At 35.0% G+C, this 20,864-nt stretch overlaps 1 protein-coding gene and 1 long non-coding RNA gene across 12 annotated transcripts; one reads left to right on the top strand and one right to left on the bottom strand.

Moving 5' to 3' along the window:
* Positions 1-2,960: 2,960 nt before the first annotated feature.
* On the bottom strand, positions 2,961-3,987 carry LOC119076418. Its single transcript, XR_005087620.1, has 2 exons — positions 3,829-3,987; positions 2,961-3,285 (listed from the first exon to the last, which is right to left on the bottom strand). It is a non-coding gene; the product is annotated as an uncharacterized LOC119076418 (long non-coding RNA).
* A 4,265-nt stretch (positions 3,988-8,252) lies between these two features.
* LOC119076417 (WAS/WASL-interacting protein family member 3-like) lies at positions 8,253-10,366 on the top strand. 11 transcript variants are annotated; one of them, XM_037183157.1, is made up of 7 exons: positions 8,253-8,416; positions 8,505-8,538; positions 9,095-9,158; positions 9,274-9,359; positions 9,424-9,678; positions 10,036-10,080; positions 10,140-10,366. In XM_037183157.1, the coding sequence occupies exons 1-7, from the start codon at positions 8,352-8,354 to the stop codon at positions 10,233-10,235; spliced, it is 645 nt and encodes a 214-aa protein (XP_037039052.1). In that variant the 5' UTR covers positions 8,253-8,351; the 3' UTR covers positions 10,236-10,366. The 11 variants fall into 11 exon arrangements, with proteins under 11 accessions (XP_037039052.1, XP_037039054.1, XP_037039050.1 ...); XM_037183161.1 differs by having other exon boundaries at positions 8,254-8,417; positions 8,482-8,538; positions 9,274-9,296; positions 9,436-9,678; XM_037183154.1 differs by having other exon boundaries at positions 8,254-8,417; positions 8,482-8,538.
* The last annotated feature ends 10,498 nt before the right edge of the window (positions 10,367-20,864 follow it).

Genomic DNA, 20,864 nt, shown 5'->3' with positions numbered 1-20,864 from the left:
CCTTAATGAAAACGTGAAGAAATGAAAAGCATTCCGGGAATTCTTTTGAAATTCTCGGTAATTTCGAAAAAATACAGAAAATTCGCGGAATCAAAAACTATTTTGTCCGGTGTGCTTTAGGAATTTTAATTTTGCAACAGAGGATAAAATAAAATTTATTTTTAATGAAATTTTTTGTCACAATGGCCAATATAAACCTCGATATAAACGCAGTTAATATTTGTGTCTTGATGTCATTATGCTATTGTTTTAGAAATTTGTTCCCTTAAAGTGAATTTTACACCAATTCCACCGCATGTTGTCGGGTATGTCTTAGGCATTTCCTTTAAAAAAATGTTTATAGCCGGATTCATAGTTGAAGTCGGTAATGTAGCCGATGTAGCCATAAAAAGTTCTCCAATCTTTGGTGGGGTCTTCTTTCACCCGAAGACATTTTCTGGGTACAATCCAATTACAGTCTCCTATAGTTTTGGGGCAATAATAAAGGTTTTTGATTGCTGCAAAATGTAAGAAATTAATTCAACAAGAATCTACTTTTTCATACCTAGGACCCGAAAAGTGCTACCTCGTCGCACTTTTTCTCCGTCCAATATGAAAAATACTATTCGTATCACGGACTAAAAGTCTTTTTTAGCGTATTCGATTCCAGGTCTCGCCTTCGGCTCTGTCTGGAAACTTCTCACACGCTAAAAAAGACTTTTAGTCCTAGGTACGAAGAAATGTACTATTCTTGGAAAAATTTAATTTAGTATGTCAGACGACGAAAAGTGTCCAAATTTTTGAAAATGTATTCTGATACACTTGCATGTGTTGTGTGTGTTTTTAACTCACACCACGTTAGAATGACTTCAGTCTTAACAAAAAAAATGCGGAGCCTATAGATGATTGTCAATGTCATTTAAAGTGTCAAATTAGCTGTCATTTTCATCCAGCTAACCTTGAAATTTAGAAAATTGATGAATTGATGAATTGACATTCGTTTTATCAGCCTATAAATATTTTCTATGGTAAAGCTATGCACTACGGTTGATGCTTGGAACACTGGTATGATAATGCGCAGAATCATTATAACTGAAATTTGAAGAACTAGCTACCAATCAAAGGTCAAATTGATAAGACGACACTAGAGATGATATCAGTTTAATGAAAGAGGCCCAATAATTGTAATGTGTGCGAAATTGTTTTTTTAAGAATTGCAATAAACCGAAAATCTGTAAAAAAAACGTAATATGGAATAGTACTTCATATACCCAGAGAAATGATAACAGATGGCACCGGCCCTTTGTTATCATTTCTCTGTTTATAAGTACCACACGTACCACAACAACCTTCACAATACCCGTCAGTCACAATACCAGTTTAACCAGTTTAGCCAATGAATGTACAAACCAGGTATGGTCTGTTCATACAAACCGGAGGACATAGCGATTTCATATAAACAAAGTCACCTCTCATGAGAGGTGAGTTTGTTTATATGAAATCGCTATGTCCTCCGCTACATACAAAGTTTGACGACCATACCTTGTGTTGACGTTCATTTAGTTAAACCAGTGAATTCGGTCAGTTCTCGAGCTAGTTTTGGGATAAAAAAAAAAAAAAAAAAAAAAAAAAATATTGTCTTGATTATGTGAAAATGAAAGATGATGAAAGTTAATAGTCTAGTTAAATGTAAAGCTGATGTAAATAGTTTTTTATAACAAATAAAACGAACTAAACTAAACTAAACTATATGCGTTTCTCTCAATGAAAGTAAATAGATAGGTATGGCCAAACGTTCAAATTTGTTCTAGCCGGAGCACATACGGATTTGCATGGCGCCACCTCAAACGAACTCATTTCTAGTGGAAATTTCCAAAGTATATAAACACTGAAGGTAATGCAAATCCACAGTTACACACGGATCCAAACTTTCAGGTGAATTTTAGCTCCGTCATGTTGTACACGTATTGAATTAGTTTGCGTCAAGTTGCATCTAGTGGTGAATTTGGAACGATTTAGCGACGTTGTGTTGCACACATATAAAATTCGTTTGCGTCAAGTTGTATTTAGTGGTGAATTGGAAGGATTTAGGGCCGTCATGTTGCACAAGTCTAAGTTAGACAACATACGAAAATGAATTCACCTGAAAGTTTGGATCCGTAATTTCTCTGATCCGCTGAGGGTCTGCATTACCTTCAGTGTTAATATACTTTGGAAATTTCCACTAGAAATGAGTTCGTTTGAGGTGGCGCCATGCAAATCCGTATGTGCCCCGACTTGTATGGACTGGCCATACCTACTTATCTACTTTCATTGGTTTCTCTGGCTAAACTTGTAGTTTTACTAGTTCTTCAAGTTTGCTTATTGCCGTTAAAGCTTCGTCGTTTTGATTCAATTTTGTTTCGGGAGTCCGTTAATGCCATTTGTTTGTTTTCTTTCACACGCAAAGCTTCGTAATGAATTTGTTCAATGTAAAGCATTAGGATTTGTGTCCGCTATTTTTGTTTTAAGATTTTCCTGTATTTGTTCTTTTAAACAAATAAAGAAACTTAAAAAAAACAGTCAGTGGTATGAACGCTTTAACGTTTCAAAATCGAAACGCATACCAATTCTGAAAATCCTAATGGGTACCGAGTGGCACACTTTGTTTGAATTTTTGAATTAACTTAGAACGTGTTAAGTGTCCATTCCACTCAAACAAAAGTACTCCTTGAGAGAGCCGTGAGAGAGCAAGCTGTCAAATAAACAAAGGAAAAATTGAATAAATTCAATTTTGTCTCTCACACGGAGTACTTTTTTGGTAAAAGGAAACTAAGAATTATGATTTCTAAAAAATTTCATTTTTCTGTTTTTGACTGTTTTTTACTTGACTTTGAAAATTAGCATATAATGTTCCACAAATGTGCAAGATATTTGTCTAGTCAACCTTGAAAAACCTTTTCTTGTAAAAGTCTGTGAGAGAAGTCATTTTAGTAGCGCTATTTTTATTAGATGTCGATTATTTATTGAAATCATTAGTCACAACGGCAAATATAAACAGTTAATTTGATGTCTCTAAGCTTTTGTTTTAGAAACTTGTTCCTTTAAAGTGTATTTTACACTACTTCCATCAATGGGCGGGTTGGGTACGTCTTCAGCGTCTACTTTCAGAACATATTCATAGCCGGGTTCATAGTTGAAGCCATCAATATAGCCGTAGAAGAAGTTCCAATCTTCGGCAGGATCGTATTTAATCCGAAGACATTTTCTTGGAAAAGGTCCTCTACAATTTTCTTGTTGTGGGGCAATAATGAAGGTTTTTGATTCCTGCAAAATTTAGGAAATTCATTCAGTGTGAATCCTTTTTAAAAATCGAGAAATATTTTTTACTCAAAAACGTGAGGAAAGTTTGCCACGGATGCCAAGTTTTGCATCAAGTTTTTAAGTTATACCTTACTTAGCAATGGGGCAAATTATTGGCTCGAGTTTATATATCTCGACAACGCCTCAATCTGTAAATTTCACAGGAGACGTGTCAGTTTCACCATTTGTCCCATTAGTAAGTGATGTAAAAATTCAATTTTTTCTATACTCGTCGTCTGCATCATTTTGAAATGTTTTATTTGAACAACGCACTTCCAGCAAAAGTGATCATAGTCGAGAGTATTTAAATAGTATTCAAATAGTAGTATTTTGTATGAAATGTTTTTTTACAGTGTTCTACAGTTGTGTGACACACTGCCAAGTTTCAGTACCCTATTTAGAGTACCACTCATGCTTATGCTTGAAGTGCGTTGATTTGAAGCAAAATTAAACTTTGATTTGAAATGTCATCAATTCTGATTAAAAAAAACAATTTTCTTCACTTACTACTGCAGCTGAAACTAATTGCCATGAAATGGCAACCAGCACAAAGGCGATGAGTAACGTTTTATTCATCTTTGCTCTGACCGATAAAATTGCAATTTCTTCCGAACGTTTCAAGAGTTCTCCTGCAACTGAATGAATGTTTGTTTGTTGCAGTGGTAAATATACTCAAAAAATTCGCAAAACAAGAATGTTTGGATGGATTTGACTAAGAAATGTTAATATCAACAAAAACCTATCAGCTCATTAGAAGTTCAAATTTAGAACTGGAAGTTCAAGAAATAGACACACAACAAAGGTCAAATTGATTTGAACAGTCTAGACAAACCAGTTTAAAAGATCCCATATAATTTAATTTAATTTAATTTAATTTTACAAAAGCCAACGGTAGACAAAAACCTACTGGCTCAAATCACAACAATATTCGTACATATCATCTCGGTAGTTCGTCAATAACATTACAGCTCAGTCACAGCATTACGGTGAAATGACTGAAAAGGCAGAACCGGAAGCAGCCATGTTGGCCCAGTCGACCCGTCGGAACCTCATCTGCCCTCTGCCTTGTATGCCACCAATGAAAGTTGGTTAAATTAAAGACGTCCACAGAAATCGAATGACGCATATCACACGGCTCCACAATGTCGTTCCAACGCAATTGACGTGAGAACTGCCAACTCGAACGATCAATGAAACAAAATAAAAAGAAGAAATTAACATGATTGTTAAGTCAGGTCAAAAGAGTAAATATAAATCAGTCTAACGTCAAAATAAATCCGTTCCTTCTCATTACTTCGTTCGATAAAATTGCCGACTTCACTCTCTTACGAAACACACTTCTGGAAACATCATCGTCATAAAAAGCAGCAAACAAATTAAATGTTCTAGCCACGTCATTCAATGGTTCAAACTGGCCATAGTTCGTACGATGCCTTTCTAGACGCAAACCGCCGATATTCCGCGACTGCCTAACCGGGACACTCCAGTTCAATCTCGATGCTAAAGCGGGTGCGTCTAACTTACCGCGCAGAACATCAAAGGCAAAAATAGCGCACAAGTTCAGCCTCCTCCGCAAAAGCCTCTCCACACCAATCAACTGGCACCTATCATCGTAGGGCGGAAGCCTGTAGTTAGCATCCCTCCTCACAGTGCGCCTCAGCGCATATATTACGAACTTCTTTTGGATTGATTCAATCCTATCGCTGTGTACCTGATAATAGGGAGACCAGACAACCGACGCATATTCCATGTGAGACCTGACATGGGCAAAGTACACGCTCCTGAGGGCGTCAACGTTACGAAAATCCTTACAAATGCGCTTGACAAATCCAAGCATTGCATAGGCCTTGCCCACAACGTATTCAACGTGTCTGTTAAAACTCATGTCAGCAGTGAAAAACACACCTAGGTCTTTCTTCTCAACTATCCTCTTTAGCGAGACACCGCCCACAGAATAACAAAAGCGCAACGGGTTGCGACAGCGGAAAAACGACATAACATCACACTTGGATACATTCAACATCAGAGAGTTCTCTTCGCACCAACGACTGAGCGCATCCAAATCTTCCTGAATCGCAACGCAGTCTGTGACCGACGAAACGCTACCGTAAACCTTAAGATCATCTGCAAATAGAGAACACTTGGCTCTCTTGAAACTTTCAGTGACGTCATTAAAATAGATTAAAAACAAAAGAGGACCCAGGTGACTGCCCTGAGGGACCCCCGAAGTCACATGATAACGTTGTGATCTCCAGCTCGAATAATGATGTGTTCGAAATTACGAGGCTCGTACGATTGGTAAGTCGTTTGTAACACTCGGAAGAGACACACACTAACTAGAGTCATTGGCGTTTTCGAGTTACGGATGCACTCGGTTTACGAGCTTAGTTGGGAACATTTGTTATGCGGGATAGTACGGGGCTAACGTCGCTTTGCAGCGGCTTTCTTTTCCGAGTTTCAAAAATTGCAAACCTTAAATATCATGTGATCATTTTTTTTAAGGTGTTTTCTTTATTTTTATTCTTTAAAATGTCAGAGTTTTAAATCTTTTATTTTTAACGGGTTGTTTTGCGTACATATGGATCGTGCATAAACTTAAAACTAAAGATAAAAAATGTCTTCAAGGACGGTATCGTGCTCAAAATAGACGAAACATTCGCTCTTTGAATTGCCATGGCGATTCTCTGTCGCAAAAATTCTAGTGATCGAGATTCACCGCTCAATTCTATTAATTTATTTCCAATTTTACTGATCAAATTTTGCGCTTCCGTTGACCAAGGACCAAGTGTTTCGACTGCCACGGCATTGAATATGTAATTGTGATCATCATGCTCAAACGTGTTAGAATTTTATGACGGTGATATTACGACCATTGAGGGAATTGATAATTTTATTTTTCAACAATGCTCTACGGATGCGCAAATCCTAATTCTATTCAGCATGAAAATACTTCAAATATTTTTCATCAATTCAGAAACCTTTCATAGTACGGCCCTGAGAGTTTCAAAACCTTAATATCTTAAACTAGGTACTAGGTTGTTTGTTTGAATTTTTGAATCAAGGTATGTTCGACCATTTGGTCTTGATATCCGCATCTGTATGATTTCTAAAAATGTTCATTTTTGTGGGCTTTTGTAAAAATTTTATGTAGCCTACAGGGCCTGTAGTACAGGCGTGCACCAGTGCATGATGTTTGACATTTAAACCGTTATGTGAGGTTTTGGAAGCATACGATGTTCTACAAAAATATGCGAATTGTATTCGTCTAGTCGACATTTGAAGACAAACTTTACCTGAAAAGGTCTGCGAGAGAAGTCTACTAAAATCGACCAAAAATATTTTTGAAAGATCGCCACCTGGCGTGCAAGTAACAATCTCAAAATGCATTTGACTGCTTTTCCACAGTCTTCGTCTGTAACAACACAGATCCACCTTTTTTCAAAATTTTCTTTTAAAGGCTAGACACCATTATCTGACTGGCGTTTCGCCTAACTGACTATGCGAATTCCCTCAGCAACAATACTAGCGATGCACAAGACAGAGAACACGGGAGAACGCCACTGGTCAGCGGTGGGTTTTGATTTTTTTTACAAGTTGGCACACATGTGTTGGTACATTCTACCAAAGTATATAAACACTGAAGGTAATGCAGACCCTCAACGGATCAGAGAAATTACGGATCGAAACTTTCAGGTGAATTCATTTTCGTATGTTGTCTAACTTAGACTTGTGCAACATGACGGCCCTAAATACTTCCAATTCACCACTAAATACAACTTGACGCAAACGAATTTTATGTGTGTGCAACATAACGTCGCTAAATCGTTCCAAATTCACCACTAGATGCAACTTGACGCAAACGAATTCAATACGTGTGTAACATGACGGAGCTAAAATTCACCAGAAAGTTTGGATCCGTGTGTAACTGTGGATTTGCATTACCTTCAGTGTTTATATACTTTGCATTCTACTCCCTGAAAACGAGTGCTTCCACCTACGGAATTCATACAAACTAAGCGAGTCAACCTTAATCTATTCAATCAGATGTTGTTCTTGTGTACAAATCTGATTGACGGAGACCGGAGACAGAATCACAGTGTTACGGTTGAAACACATTCGCTTCGTTTGATATAGAAAATATCCTGATGTTAATGAATTTGCACCAGTAGTAGTGCGAAATAACTAATTTTGTGCGATAATTCTTTAGTGCATTGAGAAAATTGAAATTTCACGACAAAGGTTCCTAGTTCCTATTTCCCGCAACTTCTGTATCGTGACATCGAAACTTTTTTTTTGTCGAATAAATTGTAACAAAAATTTCTGTTGATTTATGGAACACTTCAAGCACGGAACTATGATCTAAGCTCAATTATTGGTCTACGTAAGCTTTTGATTTAAGCTTACGAAAATGTATGACAAATCTGTTATGGATACGTCACTTCGCAAGCATAGCTCTTCTGGTATTTTCGAACGAAAATATCACACTGCCGAAATTTCCGGAGAAAACTTAGAACTGGTCATCCAATCAACAAAAAACACGAAAATTCCATCTCGATAAACATTTAATTGCCGTCTGAACCATGTTGTTAAGATTATTATTTAAAATGATGAAAAATTTATCTCACGGTTCAATCGGATTGCATGCACTAAAACAATCACCTGCACAGAGTTGCAACTCGTTAATAGTCATTGAGATATTTCAAGAGTTGACTAATTAGCCGCGGCATTTATCAACATTTCATACGTAAAACTGTATTTAAACAATTGAACAAAAACGAATTATCCAGAGAAAAAAAAATGGAATGCTAGAAAAAAGTTACAAGAAAAGAGATCAGACAATTCGATAAATATCGCATGGAAATCAAACAAACATATTCTTATCTGGAATGCGTCCGGTTGATTTTTCCATATATAAATTGAATGTGCGACGTTGCAATTCATTTAGTGATTTATTGCATTCGCAATCACAGTTATAAGATTTGAAGTTAAATAAATTTTGTGGTCCTAATATCAACTGCAAACACAAAACTATGAAGTTAGCGTGCATTTTCTTTGCCCTTATCAGTTGTGCTGCATTAGGCGGTGTGCGTTCCCAGGTTTGTAAATTGTTGTATTTCCAACCTCGACCGTTATTTCAGTATATATCGTTTCGGTAAACAGATGCCACCGGTGCCTATGCCACCGATGCCACCAATGCCAATGCTGCATGATGCAAGGGTAAATGTCTATCGTTTTCATGTTTGATTTTCGATGATATCTTTTCACCGAAATTCTATTTTACAAATGTACGATGGCCATAACGACCACGAATTTTTTAGCGGTCAATAAAAATAGATTTGGTTGTAGCAGTTTGACCAGACTTGAAAAAAGTCAGCAGTTCACCAAAAATTTCATAAAGTGTTGAATTTTCTCAGAGCTGGTCAAACTGCTGCAACCAAATCTATTTTGTGTTGAACATTCGTTGTCGTCATCGCGTTCATGCATTTTTTAAAAAAGATTCTGTTGTGAAGATAACGAAAATACAGCACTAAAAAAACGCCCAATGAGTGACAATGATAAAAGTTTGTGGTGATGTGCCCTACTACGACAAAACTAATAATTTGTGCCAATTTTCGTGAAGTATTGCGTTTTCTATTGTTACTCTAAGCCAACGCAACGTAGAGAAAAGACGCGAATACGAAATTATCATATAAAAATATAATATTTTTGCGCCAAAATTTAGGCTAAAATTGAGCGTTGTGTAAAAAAGATCTTCATTTATTTATTTTAATAGGTTCGTCGAAGCGCGCAAGTACCTGAACCACCAATGCCACCAGGTCCACCTATGCCACCAATGCTGGAACAACGAGTAAATTTAGAAAATAAATTCTAATTTCAAATTTTAAATGATGAATTCTCATTCTCATCAACAGAACCGTCGAAGTGCTCAAACCGAAGCACCACCAACCCAATTGGAACAACGAAACCGTCGAAGCGCGCAAGTACCTGAGCCACCAATGCCACCAGGTCCACCTATGCCACCAATGCTGGAACAACGAGTAAATTTAGAAAATAAATTCTAATTTGAAATTTTAAATGATGAACTCTAATTCTCATCAACAGAACCGTCGAAGTGCTCAAACCGAAGCGCCACCAACTCAATTGGAACAACGTAACCGTCGCAGCGCTCAAACCGAAGCGCCACCAACTCAATTGGAACAACGTAACCGTCGCAGCGCTCAAACCGAAGCACCACCAACTCAATTGGAACAACGTAATCGTCGAAGCGCTCAAACCGAAGCGCCACCAGCCCAATTGGAACAACGTAACCGCCGAAGCGCTCAAACGGAAAATGTTTCGACACCATTGGAACCAAGGGTAAATTAAGCGGATGTAGATATTGTATTTGCTTCCAGATCTTTCTTTTGAGGTTTGAGTTAATTTTGTCCTCAGACTCGACTCGATAGCAAGAACTTTTGGTTCTACTTACGTAAATACGAAACTGGAAGCAGTTGCGTATAATTATTGTATTTTGTCGGTACTTGAGCTGTACAATAGATTCTATGAAAAAATGAGTATGAGCAAAGATCACGAGTTGTAATGTCTCTTTCAATACATTTTTAACGTACTGCGATCTTTGTTAAATGGTGTAGCGAGTTTGCACCTCAAGTACCAATAGCGGGAGGCACACATGTTCTCTTTGAAATTAAATTCCAAAAATATTTAACATTACAGAATCGTAGAAGTGTTGCTGACTCTCCCATCGACACAGATTTCCAGGTAATCCGTTATGTCTTTCTTGCATCCATCATCTATGTAAAAATTGAAATATTTTTCAGGAAATGAATATGGTTGGAGACGCAGCCGCGAAACTTTTTGGAATCCGTAACAGACGCGAAGCTCGAGGAGGACGTATGCCAACCAATCGTGGCTAGACATCTTTCTTGTGTGCGAATGGCACATTTAATTCGATTTCTGACCTTTTTCAAGTTACACAAAATAATGTGAATGAAAGTACTGCTAAAAATAAAAGAAATTTGATTTGAGAATCAAATGCTTCAACAAATTTACGGGATTGATTTAACTGTCCCTAAGGAACTGACAACTTCCGAATCAGCACAATCTTTTGGGCAGGCCACTTGAAATTACCGAGAATAAATCCAGCAAAATATTGTCGAGTAAATTGCCGCATTATTAGATCTGTGCAGCGATAACTTTGTTGAGGCATATATGTAGGCATCTCCATCCGGCTAATACCTAAATATCCCAGCGGCGGTGGATAGATCATTAAAAATTCCTTGACCTTCAAAAACTATATTGAAATTCGTTCATTTTGCGGAATTTTCCATTTCCATACAGAAGAGCATTTTTTTGTGTGAGAACACTGTTGATTCTCGCTCAAAAGAACTTTTGAAAGCAACAATTTTGTTTAATACGATCAAGAAGAAAATCGAAACGGAAAGATCAACAAGAAACGGGATTAACGCTGAGAATTAGGTTCCAAACAAATATTTTTTTATTTTTCTTCGGTGCAGAACAATATTATAAGATACTTTGCTTCGTATTATATGCCAAAAAAATGTTTAATTTTTTTTATAGAACACTTTGAACACGCAAAAAATCATGAAAATTCGAATCGGAATACACTCCGGAGTGTATTTCGTTTCGTCAATTCGTTTTTTTCGTTATTTTTTGGGTTTTCAAAATGGTTTATAAAAAAAAGTAAACATTTTTTTGGCATATAATACGAAGCAAAGTATCTTATAATAATGTTCTGCATCGAACCTAATTGTTTTGTGTAAATACCTTTAGTGTCGTCCAGTGGAAAACTAATAATAGGCCCCGGTGGAAGAACTAAAGCGTTTTCTTACCTCAAAGATATTTGTTCAAAACCTAAAACGAAGATTGGATACATCAACACCCTGTCTCCATTAATAGTCACAATAACATGTCCACATTACCATCACTTCATTTCCTGAGTCTTATAAGGTCACTAATACAAAATGTAGAATCCAGAGACAAAATCTACTCTTTGCTATGTTGACGTCATCCATGTTGTTTCCTACATAGGTAGTTTATCTTTGTGGACTAATCCTAGCAAAATGTACACTCACTACAATCCCAGCTGCGGTCTAAGGACTTGATATTGGAGTATCCCTAGGCTATGTCCATTTTGCACATGGGCTAATGTGGCCCTGCAAATAGAGTAATAAATTACGACAGTGTACCATGTAATTTTACATTTTAACACTGTTTCAATTCCATTTTTACTCTGAACTCGCTTACACTAAAATATTACTGTATTGACAGTGTGTTCCATCCATACAGTAAAAACGATTTGATTTCATCAACAATAATTTTTCGGTAATGTCTCCATGGATGACGTTTTGCCAGCCGAAATAAGCTTGACATGACCGCTGAATTAAGCTTGGAACATACGTTTATTCTCCTCCTATCGCATATGCTAGATGCGTTGACCTATCCTACAACTTGTAGCACAAACCTACTATTTTGTGTATCATCCGAATTTCAACGTATTCAACGCTTAATGAGATGTTGCGTCCATAAATTTTGCAGTTTTTAGCCCCGTACGAAGTACGAAGGGGCTTATAGGATTACGATGCCGTGTGTAATTGATGGAATTCGAAGCAGACGGTAAGGGCAAAGTGTTTGCCTATGTTCATAGATGACGAATCCGCAATAAAAATTTGGGCCGTCTGTCCGTCACGTCGATATCTTGAGTAAATCAAATCCGATTTCAAAAATTTTTCCCTGAAAGATAGTCAAAATAGTGAGGCTAAGTTCGAAGATGGGCATATTCGGGTCGGCCCTTCGTGAGTTAGGGCCACCTAAGTGATTTAAGGTCTTTTGGTGATATTTATGGCAAAATAAACGATGGAAATGTAAATGACACGGCAAATCCAGGAAAAAAAAAGTTTTTTAAAATCGGTTGAGTGGACCGTGAGTTAGGGCCTTAGAAGTGAAAAGCTACTAGGGCCATGTGTATTTTACATAGAACTCGAGTAAATTTCATTCGTTTTTCGTAATTTTTGTGTCATTTGGAAGGTAATCGAACGCCGAATAGAAAGTTGTTGAAAAAAAATTAAATTTGGGTCCTTGGACTAAGGCCACTACTAGGGCCCTATGTGTATTTTACATTGAACTCGAGTAAATTTCATTCGTTTTTCGTAATTTTTGTGTCATTTGGAAGGTAATCAAAGGCCGAATAAAATGTTGTTGAAAAAAAAATTAAATTTGGGTCCTCGGACTAAGGCCGCTACTAGGGCCCTATGCGTATTTTACATACAACTCGAGTAAATTTCATCCGTTTTTCGTAATTTTTGTTTCATTTGAAAGATAATCGAACACCGAATAGAATGTTGTTGAAAAAAAAAATTAAATTTGGGTCCTTGGACTAAGGCCGTTACTAGGTATTTCTTGGATTAAATGTATTAAATGGATTAAATTTGAAGAAGTGCGTGACCCCTCGGCTCTATGTGTATTTTACATATAACTCGAGCAAATTTCATCCGTTTTTCGTATTTTTTGTTTCATTTGGAAGGTAATCAAAGGCCGAATAGAATGTAGTTGAAAAAAAAATAAATTTGGATCCTCGGACTGAGGCCGATACTAGGCCTATGTGTATTTATACTCAATAAATTAAAATTTAAGTGCTATTTGAAATTTTTGTTTCATTTGAAAGGAACGTCGTACGGGGCTTCGTAATTGCGCTATGCGCAATTTCTAAGATGTACACATTACATAATAATTTTACTTTAACTACTTTAACCGGCGCATAGGCTTACGGTCAAAGTAGGGTGACAGACGCACTAGGGTCACGTACGCAATAGATATACGGGTTTGTACGGGGCTCAGTCGCAGCAAACGCTCCGACTGTTCTGATGGCTCGTTTTTTCGTAATTGTACTTTTTTGTGAATAAAATCGTTCAAATTATGAGACGGATATGAATTGTTTTAAGGCAGACACGAGTAGGTAATGATTGACTTGGACAAATGATAGACTCCATCCATCATTCACTGAACTGTTTTGGTGTTCTTATACCGATTAAGTTGATTAAATTGAAAAAAAATTATCGAACTTTTCCCTTCCCTGTTAACATTCTAATTCCTATTTCAAATCATCCGCACCGGACGCACTACAGGCCCAACTTAGTTCTAGGTGCTTGATACATCTTGGAGTCAGCCCACTTATCCTATTCTTATACTAACTTTGGCAAAACACCGCACTTTTCAAAATATTTTCCATGTAAGGAGGGTATCGATCTTCAAGTTACGGTACTTTCAGACGTAACCTCACTATAGTTTCGTTGAATGTTTCGTTCATTCACAGATTCGTATACATTTTTTAACGTGGATGACATTTCTTAAAGTCGATGGCAGTTCAAACGTCCTTGAAGATTCACTATTCTCAGTTCAATTAAAACGACCGTTCTATTGTTGAGTCTAATTTAATTTTTCATTTTCTTTTTCTTGTTGTTGGTTGTTCTGTATTTTTTATAATCAATTCAAATTATCTATAAATAAATATTTTATTAAGTAACAATATCACGTTATTTTTATGTCCTAATTAAAGCTGATATACAAATTTGTGGGTCTAGTAGGTTGTTTACAAGAAATCCTTTACACTTTTTTTGGTTTATTTATTAAATTTTGTTTATAATTTTTTTTGTTTATTTTATTTCTTTATATTTCTTTTAATAATAATTTTTATTTTTGTTCATTTAAATAAGTTTTGACGAGTTTAATAATGAATTTTTTTCTTTCTCTAATTTTATGATTAAAAATTTATTTATTGTTCGTAAAACTAAAAAAAAGAAACAATTTTTCTTTTAAACGTAACTTTATGGTAGGCAGTTTTTAATGAGTTAACGAAGTGTTGAAACGGTAAAAATAAAATTTTTATTTATTTACAAAATGGCTACTTCAATAAATATTTATTTAGACCCACGCTACTATATCCTTTTCTTCTTTTATTTACTTTCTGGTGGTTTTAAAAACAGCCTTAAAGCTTTTCAAATAAATATATTCATCTCAATTAAATCAATTAAATTCTAGTGGTTATACCGACACATAAATTCTGTAAAAAAAATGTTTGACATTTTTTTAGCGGAAATTGTTTTTATTTAACGAAAATCCAATTTTGACGTTTCGATAAAGATATTAACTGGTCTTACTCCATCACTTTGTTTACGACTTTAAGGGTCTTGCTCTACAAAAAAATAGTTGCTCAATTGTTCAATGTTGTGGTGAGCTACGGGAAATGCTTGATATTCAACATGATTTCTTGAAGTATTATTCGCATGTCTTTTAGGTTTCTGGATCGTCTGGAGAATTTTTTCAATTCTTCGAACGTTCTTACAACGAGAAATTTAAACCAATTACTCCCCATTATGTGGGAAAGGAGACATAACCCAAATAACTTGTGATTAGGATTCCATTAGAAATTAGGTCTCTAACGGGCATGTTGTGCAATCCACGGTGGTTTAAGAAATTGGTATGATTCACGTAAGCGGAAAAATGTTTTGGTTGAATGTTCCAAAAGGACTTTGTTTAAGTTCTAATTAATGGTTGGTATTGAAATTGATAGACTTAATGACAGTTGAATGAACGCGACCGTATTAATTCGTATTTCGGCGGGTGCCCATAAACGAATCTAAAATAATTCTGAGCTGTCGCCTAAAAACTATGAATTTTAAAATTCAATTGAATATGTTTGACGAAATATTCACAGAAATTACCAATTTAGCTATGCTGCAAAAGTGGTTGCTGCATATAGCGATAAATTCATTAAATCTGTTGCTTCTTTTGTTTCAAGTACATCACAGTATTTTATGGAAAATCTTTTACTTCATTTGTTTGAGCATAGTTTTTCCTATATCTATTCCAATCCTCATCGATTGTTTTTGTCATTGATGTCGTCGATAACAGATGATTAACAGATGTAAACACCAATAATCACCAAATGAATCATATGACATAAACTCTTAGATCTGTAAGAAATTGCGTTGAATAACAAAGCATTTCCTGCATCTCTAGTGAAAAATTTATGAATAAAAATCGTGATGAAATTGAACGAAATGTTCATTGACCTATTGTGCAGCAATATTCTTTCTCTCTATTCTTTAAAACTTATCCGCTCTACTAAGTTTTTACTTCTTGCGAAATACGATAAAAAAAGAGAAGCGATTTTCATTTTTATATACCAAAAATATTTTTTGTTTCTTTTTGTTTTATTAAAATAAAAAGAATCGACTAGACGTTTAAACTTACACGATGATCAATTTTTTTTTTAAAATGGAATTCGATTTCATATATAGTTTTTAAGTTCTAATAATAAGGCGTGTCGCAATGTTTCGTTGAATTTGAACGAAAAGAGTAGATTCTTCTTCTTCTTAAAATTTGTTTTCCATTTTTTTAAAAACATTTTGAGTCTTAAAAAATGTTTCCTTATCTCAAACAATGCTAACCTATAAATGTGTGTTGAATGTTGAAGTGGTTGTGGTTCTGATATAATCCAGAGGAGTTTAAATATAATATTCCACCACTTCGGGCCATCCCTTCTTAATAATTGCCAGAAATGTTGTCAGATTACGTTTTACTGACAGATTACGTTAAAAATTCTTGCAAATGACTAAGTTTATGTAGTTTTCTTTTTCATATATAAAAAACAAGAAATTAAATTCCATTATATTTTTAGTGGTGATTTGCCATTTTCTACAAATTTAAATTCAATTAATTTTACGTTTATTTTGTTCATTAATGTCTTTTATGCGTCAATTTTAATTTTTTTTTTAATTTGGAAATTTGACACAATTTTAATAAGTTTGAACTTTGAAGAAAAAATTGGTCTATTTTTAAGCCTAGCGTTTATTCTCTATACATAGTTCGATTGGGATGATAAGTTTTCTCATTTGTCATCAGCATGTTTAAGAGAAGGATGCGGGAAATGAAGTAATACTTTGTGGAGTTGAAGGCTCTTTCTTAGATCTGTTGTTTGTGTTTACAGCAGACAAAAATTGGGCTGACTCGATTGGTACCTCGCTCTAATTATCAAATTTTTCTTCGAGGTCGAGGTTTTAAATATGAAAACGGATGGCGTATGCTGTGGTCTCAAGATACAATCTTTAAGTTATTCGTTGGACTGTAATATCAACGATTTGGGAAAAGTACTACAAAGTGCAATTTGGTTGTTCGCACATTTGTGCTTGATGCACGAATGATCGCCTCAATTTCGATTTTATGAATTTTCAATGTCAATTCCAATTCTTTAGGACATACTAGATTTCGTCTTTTTATGAACTACTTATTACAACGGGTCCTGCAAAAATCCACTTTATATCATACATAACACATTTGTAGCCTTACTGCACGACTCCCTGTGGACCTAACCCTCTTATCAAAGCACCTAGCAGAGTAGTAGAATATTGCATATGTTAAATAGAGATGAATTACGACTGTGTACCATGTCATTTTCCATTTTTACACCGTTACAAGGTCGTTTTTGCTCTGACATTATTGAAAATGTTATTCAGTTTGAAATTAGCAATAGTTTGGTTTCATCATACAGCAAAAATGGATTTTTGACAGGCCGAAAACAAACGTGACCATCCACGGAGCCATATCGTCAACAATATATTTTCGGTTATGTGTTTATGGATGACGTTTTGACTGATGAAGTAATTTTAGACCAGACCTATATTCTACTATTATGCTAGGTGCGTTGACTCATCCTATAACTCGTGCCACAACTTACTATTATGTGTTATATTCGAGTATCAACTTCGACTTGACGGCGTTGAAGGTGAAATGAAACTCATTTCGACACTAGTGGTAAGTAAAATTTACTTTTCGGCACTAGTGCTGTAATGAAATTTTCGTTCACAAATTTTGCAAATTTTTTCGTAACCGAATGAAATCATTTGAATTATTTTAAGGTATACATTGTCCGAAAAAAAAACTCAAAAAGAAAGCGGGTAATGATTGACTTAGACAAATGATTGACTCCATCATCCACTGAACTGTGTTTCGTTCTTATACCGATTAAATTGAGAAATAATTATCGAACTTCTCTCGTCTCCGTTAACGTTTAAATTCCTATTTCAAATCATTTCGTGAAAGTAATTTTTTTTCAATTTCATTTTTTTAATTATTTTATTCACAAGTTGGGTTAACACTATCGCGAAGGTATAATAAGGTTTTTACTTGGTTTCCATTCCATTTTTTTCTTCTTCTTCCTTTTTCTGTATAATACAATTTCCATTTAGCTATAACAGGCACCCTAATTATATTATATAAAATGTAAAGCTTATACGCGCAATGTCAGTGACTGAACGGGTTAATTGTTTCTGATTTCATTAACTTAATTTCGGTTGAAGATTTGTTTGGAAGTATTTTTTGGTCAGCAGAATGATATTACATTGGAACTAAGTTACCGCTCTTTTTAATACTGATCAACTCAACGTTTCAATCGAAATCATATTTTTACCGCACAAAAAAAAACCTTTCACGTCCATTTCATTGTTGCGTTTTGTTTTAAATTAAATTTCGTCGTTTTTTTTCTTCACTGGAAAACGAATCAATTGGCCGCAAGGAAAATATTATACAAACATGGACTTTTTGTGGATTTTGTTTTTATTTTGCTTTTCAAAAAAACATTTCATTCAACTTTAGAATACAGAATTTTCATTTATCAAAAAGGGTGTACGGGAAACAAGCATTGGTTACATCGGTCAGAGTTTTCTGTACACATTCATGTCATGAGTATCATTCCGGAATAACTTTGTCTAACATTTTCCCCTTTTTCATTTTGTTGTTTCGATGAGGAATTCAAGGAACTTTCGTCAAGGTTTGTTTACTGAATCATATACATCAGCCAAGAAATAGAAATAAAGAGAATTTATCAACAATTCCCGGCAGAGTGGGTATGTACGACTGCTACCTCGCATGATTGTAAACAGCATTGAAGAAGCTAAAGAAGAAAATGTTTTTGTTTTTGCTGGAAACTGGGTCATAACACCGTTGATACGAATGCTATACCTTTATATATGTATGAGTAGAGTGATCATAGAAATAATTCCGTAAAATCGTGTACAGACTGTCAACAGTTGAGAAAATATTGTTTACTGGATCAATCAATTCAAAATCCTGGGACAGAAAGTCGATACGCAGACTAATTACTCAAAAGTCGTTGCAGCATGTTGTGGAAAGTTTAAAGATTTTAACGATAACTTTGTGTCTGTATAGACATTAACCTGTCATCGGCAAGCATATTAACAGTTTTACTACTGATCTATTACTTCATTTGATCGGAGATTTTCATAGATTGATTTCAGAAATCTTTTACTTCATTTGTTTTGAACACACTTTTTGCAATATAAGACCTCATTGGGCAGAGCTTGTCTATTATTACTGTTGCCGTTGTCGATAACAGATGATAGCCGTCTGTAACAGATGAGTTCTGTTTTTCACATTTTCAACTCAGGTCATTTTAATCTCTGGAGACACTGAACATCCGTATATTTTTAGTCTTTGAAGTCTTTGGTGTAATAAAGCCTTTACTTATTCTACTAAATCTTCTTTTTGGACACTTCAAATCTCTGGAGAGGCTTTCAATTTCGTAGAGAGATTTTCAACCTCTGGAGTGACTTGCAATCTATCGGGAAACTTTCAATCTCGGGAGAGACTTTTAATCTCTGGAGAGACTTTCAATCTCTGGAGAGACTTTTAACCTCTGGAGATACTTTCAATATCTGGAGATACTTTCAATCTCTGAAGAGACTTTCAATCTCTGGATATTTTAAGAACCTTCTGATTGCCTGAATTTCGAAACCGTTCCGAAGGATCCAAAACACTTTTAATTTTTGGAGACTTTAACTCCATGGAGGTTTCAACATTCTGAAAACATCTGGACTTTCTATATTTGGATCATAGATCTAATAGACTCGATAGACTTTTAACATAGAGTGCGTTCTGATTTTTATAGAGTTTCGATCGGTGAAGAGTTTCGTTAACATTTATGACTCCAAAGAATGTTCCACTCAAAGATGTGTTAATTCTATTTCAAGTTAATAAAGTACCTTCAAATAACCCCGTCACTGAATGGTAAATATTTTAAATTTATGTTTAATAAATATGGGAATCACATTAACTTTGTGTTTATTTGTTTAATTTTAACTTTAAGATTCTTGTTTAATTTATTTTAGTTTTTAGTTTTCATTTTAAATTCATTGGTTTTTGTGTGTGTGTTACTTTTATATCATTTTGTTTGTTAATTTTTTTTTAAATGAATTTTACATTGTTTCAAGTGGTTAAATATTTTCCTTTTTAATTTAATTTTATTTTCATCTTCTCAACATATCGTGGAGTTTTTCTCTTTTTTTATATTTTCGTATAAATATAAAAGATTTTTTTTTTGGTTGTATAAAATTAAGAAATATTTTTTGTCTTTTTTCTTCGAAAAAAATGTGTGTTGGATAAATCAAACATTGTAAAGGAAAACGTCATCCCTCAAAACACTGACTATAACAACTCAAATTCCCTCCCTAAGGTAAATAAAGTTCTGTTCAATACTAGAAGTAGGACAGATCGATTTTAGCAACTTTAAAGTCAATATACAGTCTCGTCTCAAGCTTGCCAAGACTAATCTTATCCCATCATTACTGTTACCAAGGTTTCTGTTACTTTCCTTCAACAAAAATCGATGTCGCCCAGTATTTTAATTTCGTTTAATTATCTGCCAAATACGAGGCCAAATATGTCTCCTATTACTTTTTCCTGGACTTTTACGTACCATTGAGCTGTTTGAACGAGGTTTCTCTTTCTAAATTTAATGAAAGGTAACTGTACTACACTACATGTACATTCATTCACCTATCCAATGATATAGTGCTAACGCCTTTGAAGTGATGAAGAAAATGTACTTTTGGTCTACTCACAAAATCCAGTACATGGAAAAAAGTCTGATTCAAGAATTGAGCGCTGCATTGAAATCTTTGGAATCAGCGTATCCAAATTAGTCTGAACTCTGAAATAATGCAACTCTCTTGCAAAATAGCAGTAAAAATCTTAATTTTCATTTACAGGGGACGTTAGCAAAATCTAGGCATGCATTTGCATCAGCTGTTTCTCAGTTGGTCAACTCATACAAATAGAACTACATGCTAATACGGTTTTAGCAATACCACCCGTATAAACACTTTTGTTTGTATGAGTGAATCAGCTGAAAAGCCGGTAGAGCAAATTCATACCTACTGACATGAAATGTACGCACGTACGTGAAATCCCACAATAATATGCACAAATTCAATTTCACTGTTTCTTTTTGGGAGATTGGCATTTGGGTGCGCTGCTGTCAATGTAGCGATAAATGCTTTAATCAGATTTTGTTCCTATTATACCAGGGGGCCTATTTTTGCAATTTGATTTTCAAAATTTTCCAAAATTCGCTCACATTTTCCAATATTTGCCATAAAACTCATGAGAACAACAGGATGTCCGACAACTCATTTGTGTTCGAAGATTGGTACGCTTATCCTAAGATGTGA

This window comes from Bradysia coprophila, unplaced genomic scaffold (assembly GCF_014529535.1).
Source record: "Bradysia coprophila strain Holo2 unplaced genomic scaffold, BU_Bcop_v1 contig_232, whole genome shotgun sequence".
Lineage (NCBI taxonomy): Eukaryota > Metazoa > Arthropoda > Insecta > Diptera > Sciaridae > Bradysia > Bradysia coprophila.
Note: the sequence above shows the minus strand (reverse complement) of the source record. Positions and strands in the feature narration are given on the sequence as shown.

What these genes read in the sequence shown, in the direction of transcription:
- LOC119076417 (XM_037183150.1), top strand. Translation starts at nt 8,352, where the DNA reads ATGAAGTTAGCGTGCATTTTCTTTGCCCTTATCAGTTGTGCTGCATTA. An exon ending in CACCAATGCTGGAACAACGA is followed by an intron (nt 9,360 to 9,423) that starts GTAAATTTAGAA and finishes TCTCATCAACAG; the next exon opens with AACCGTCGAAGTGCTCAAAC. An exon ending in CCATCGACACAGATTTCCAG is followed by an intron (nt 10,081 to 10,139) that starts GTAATCCGTTAT and finishes AATATTTTTCAG; the next exon opens with GAAATGAATATGGTTGGAGA.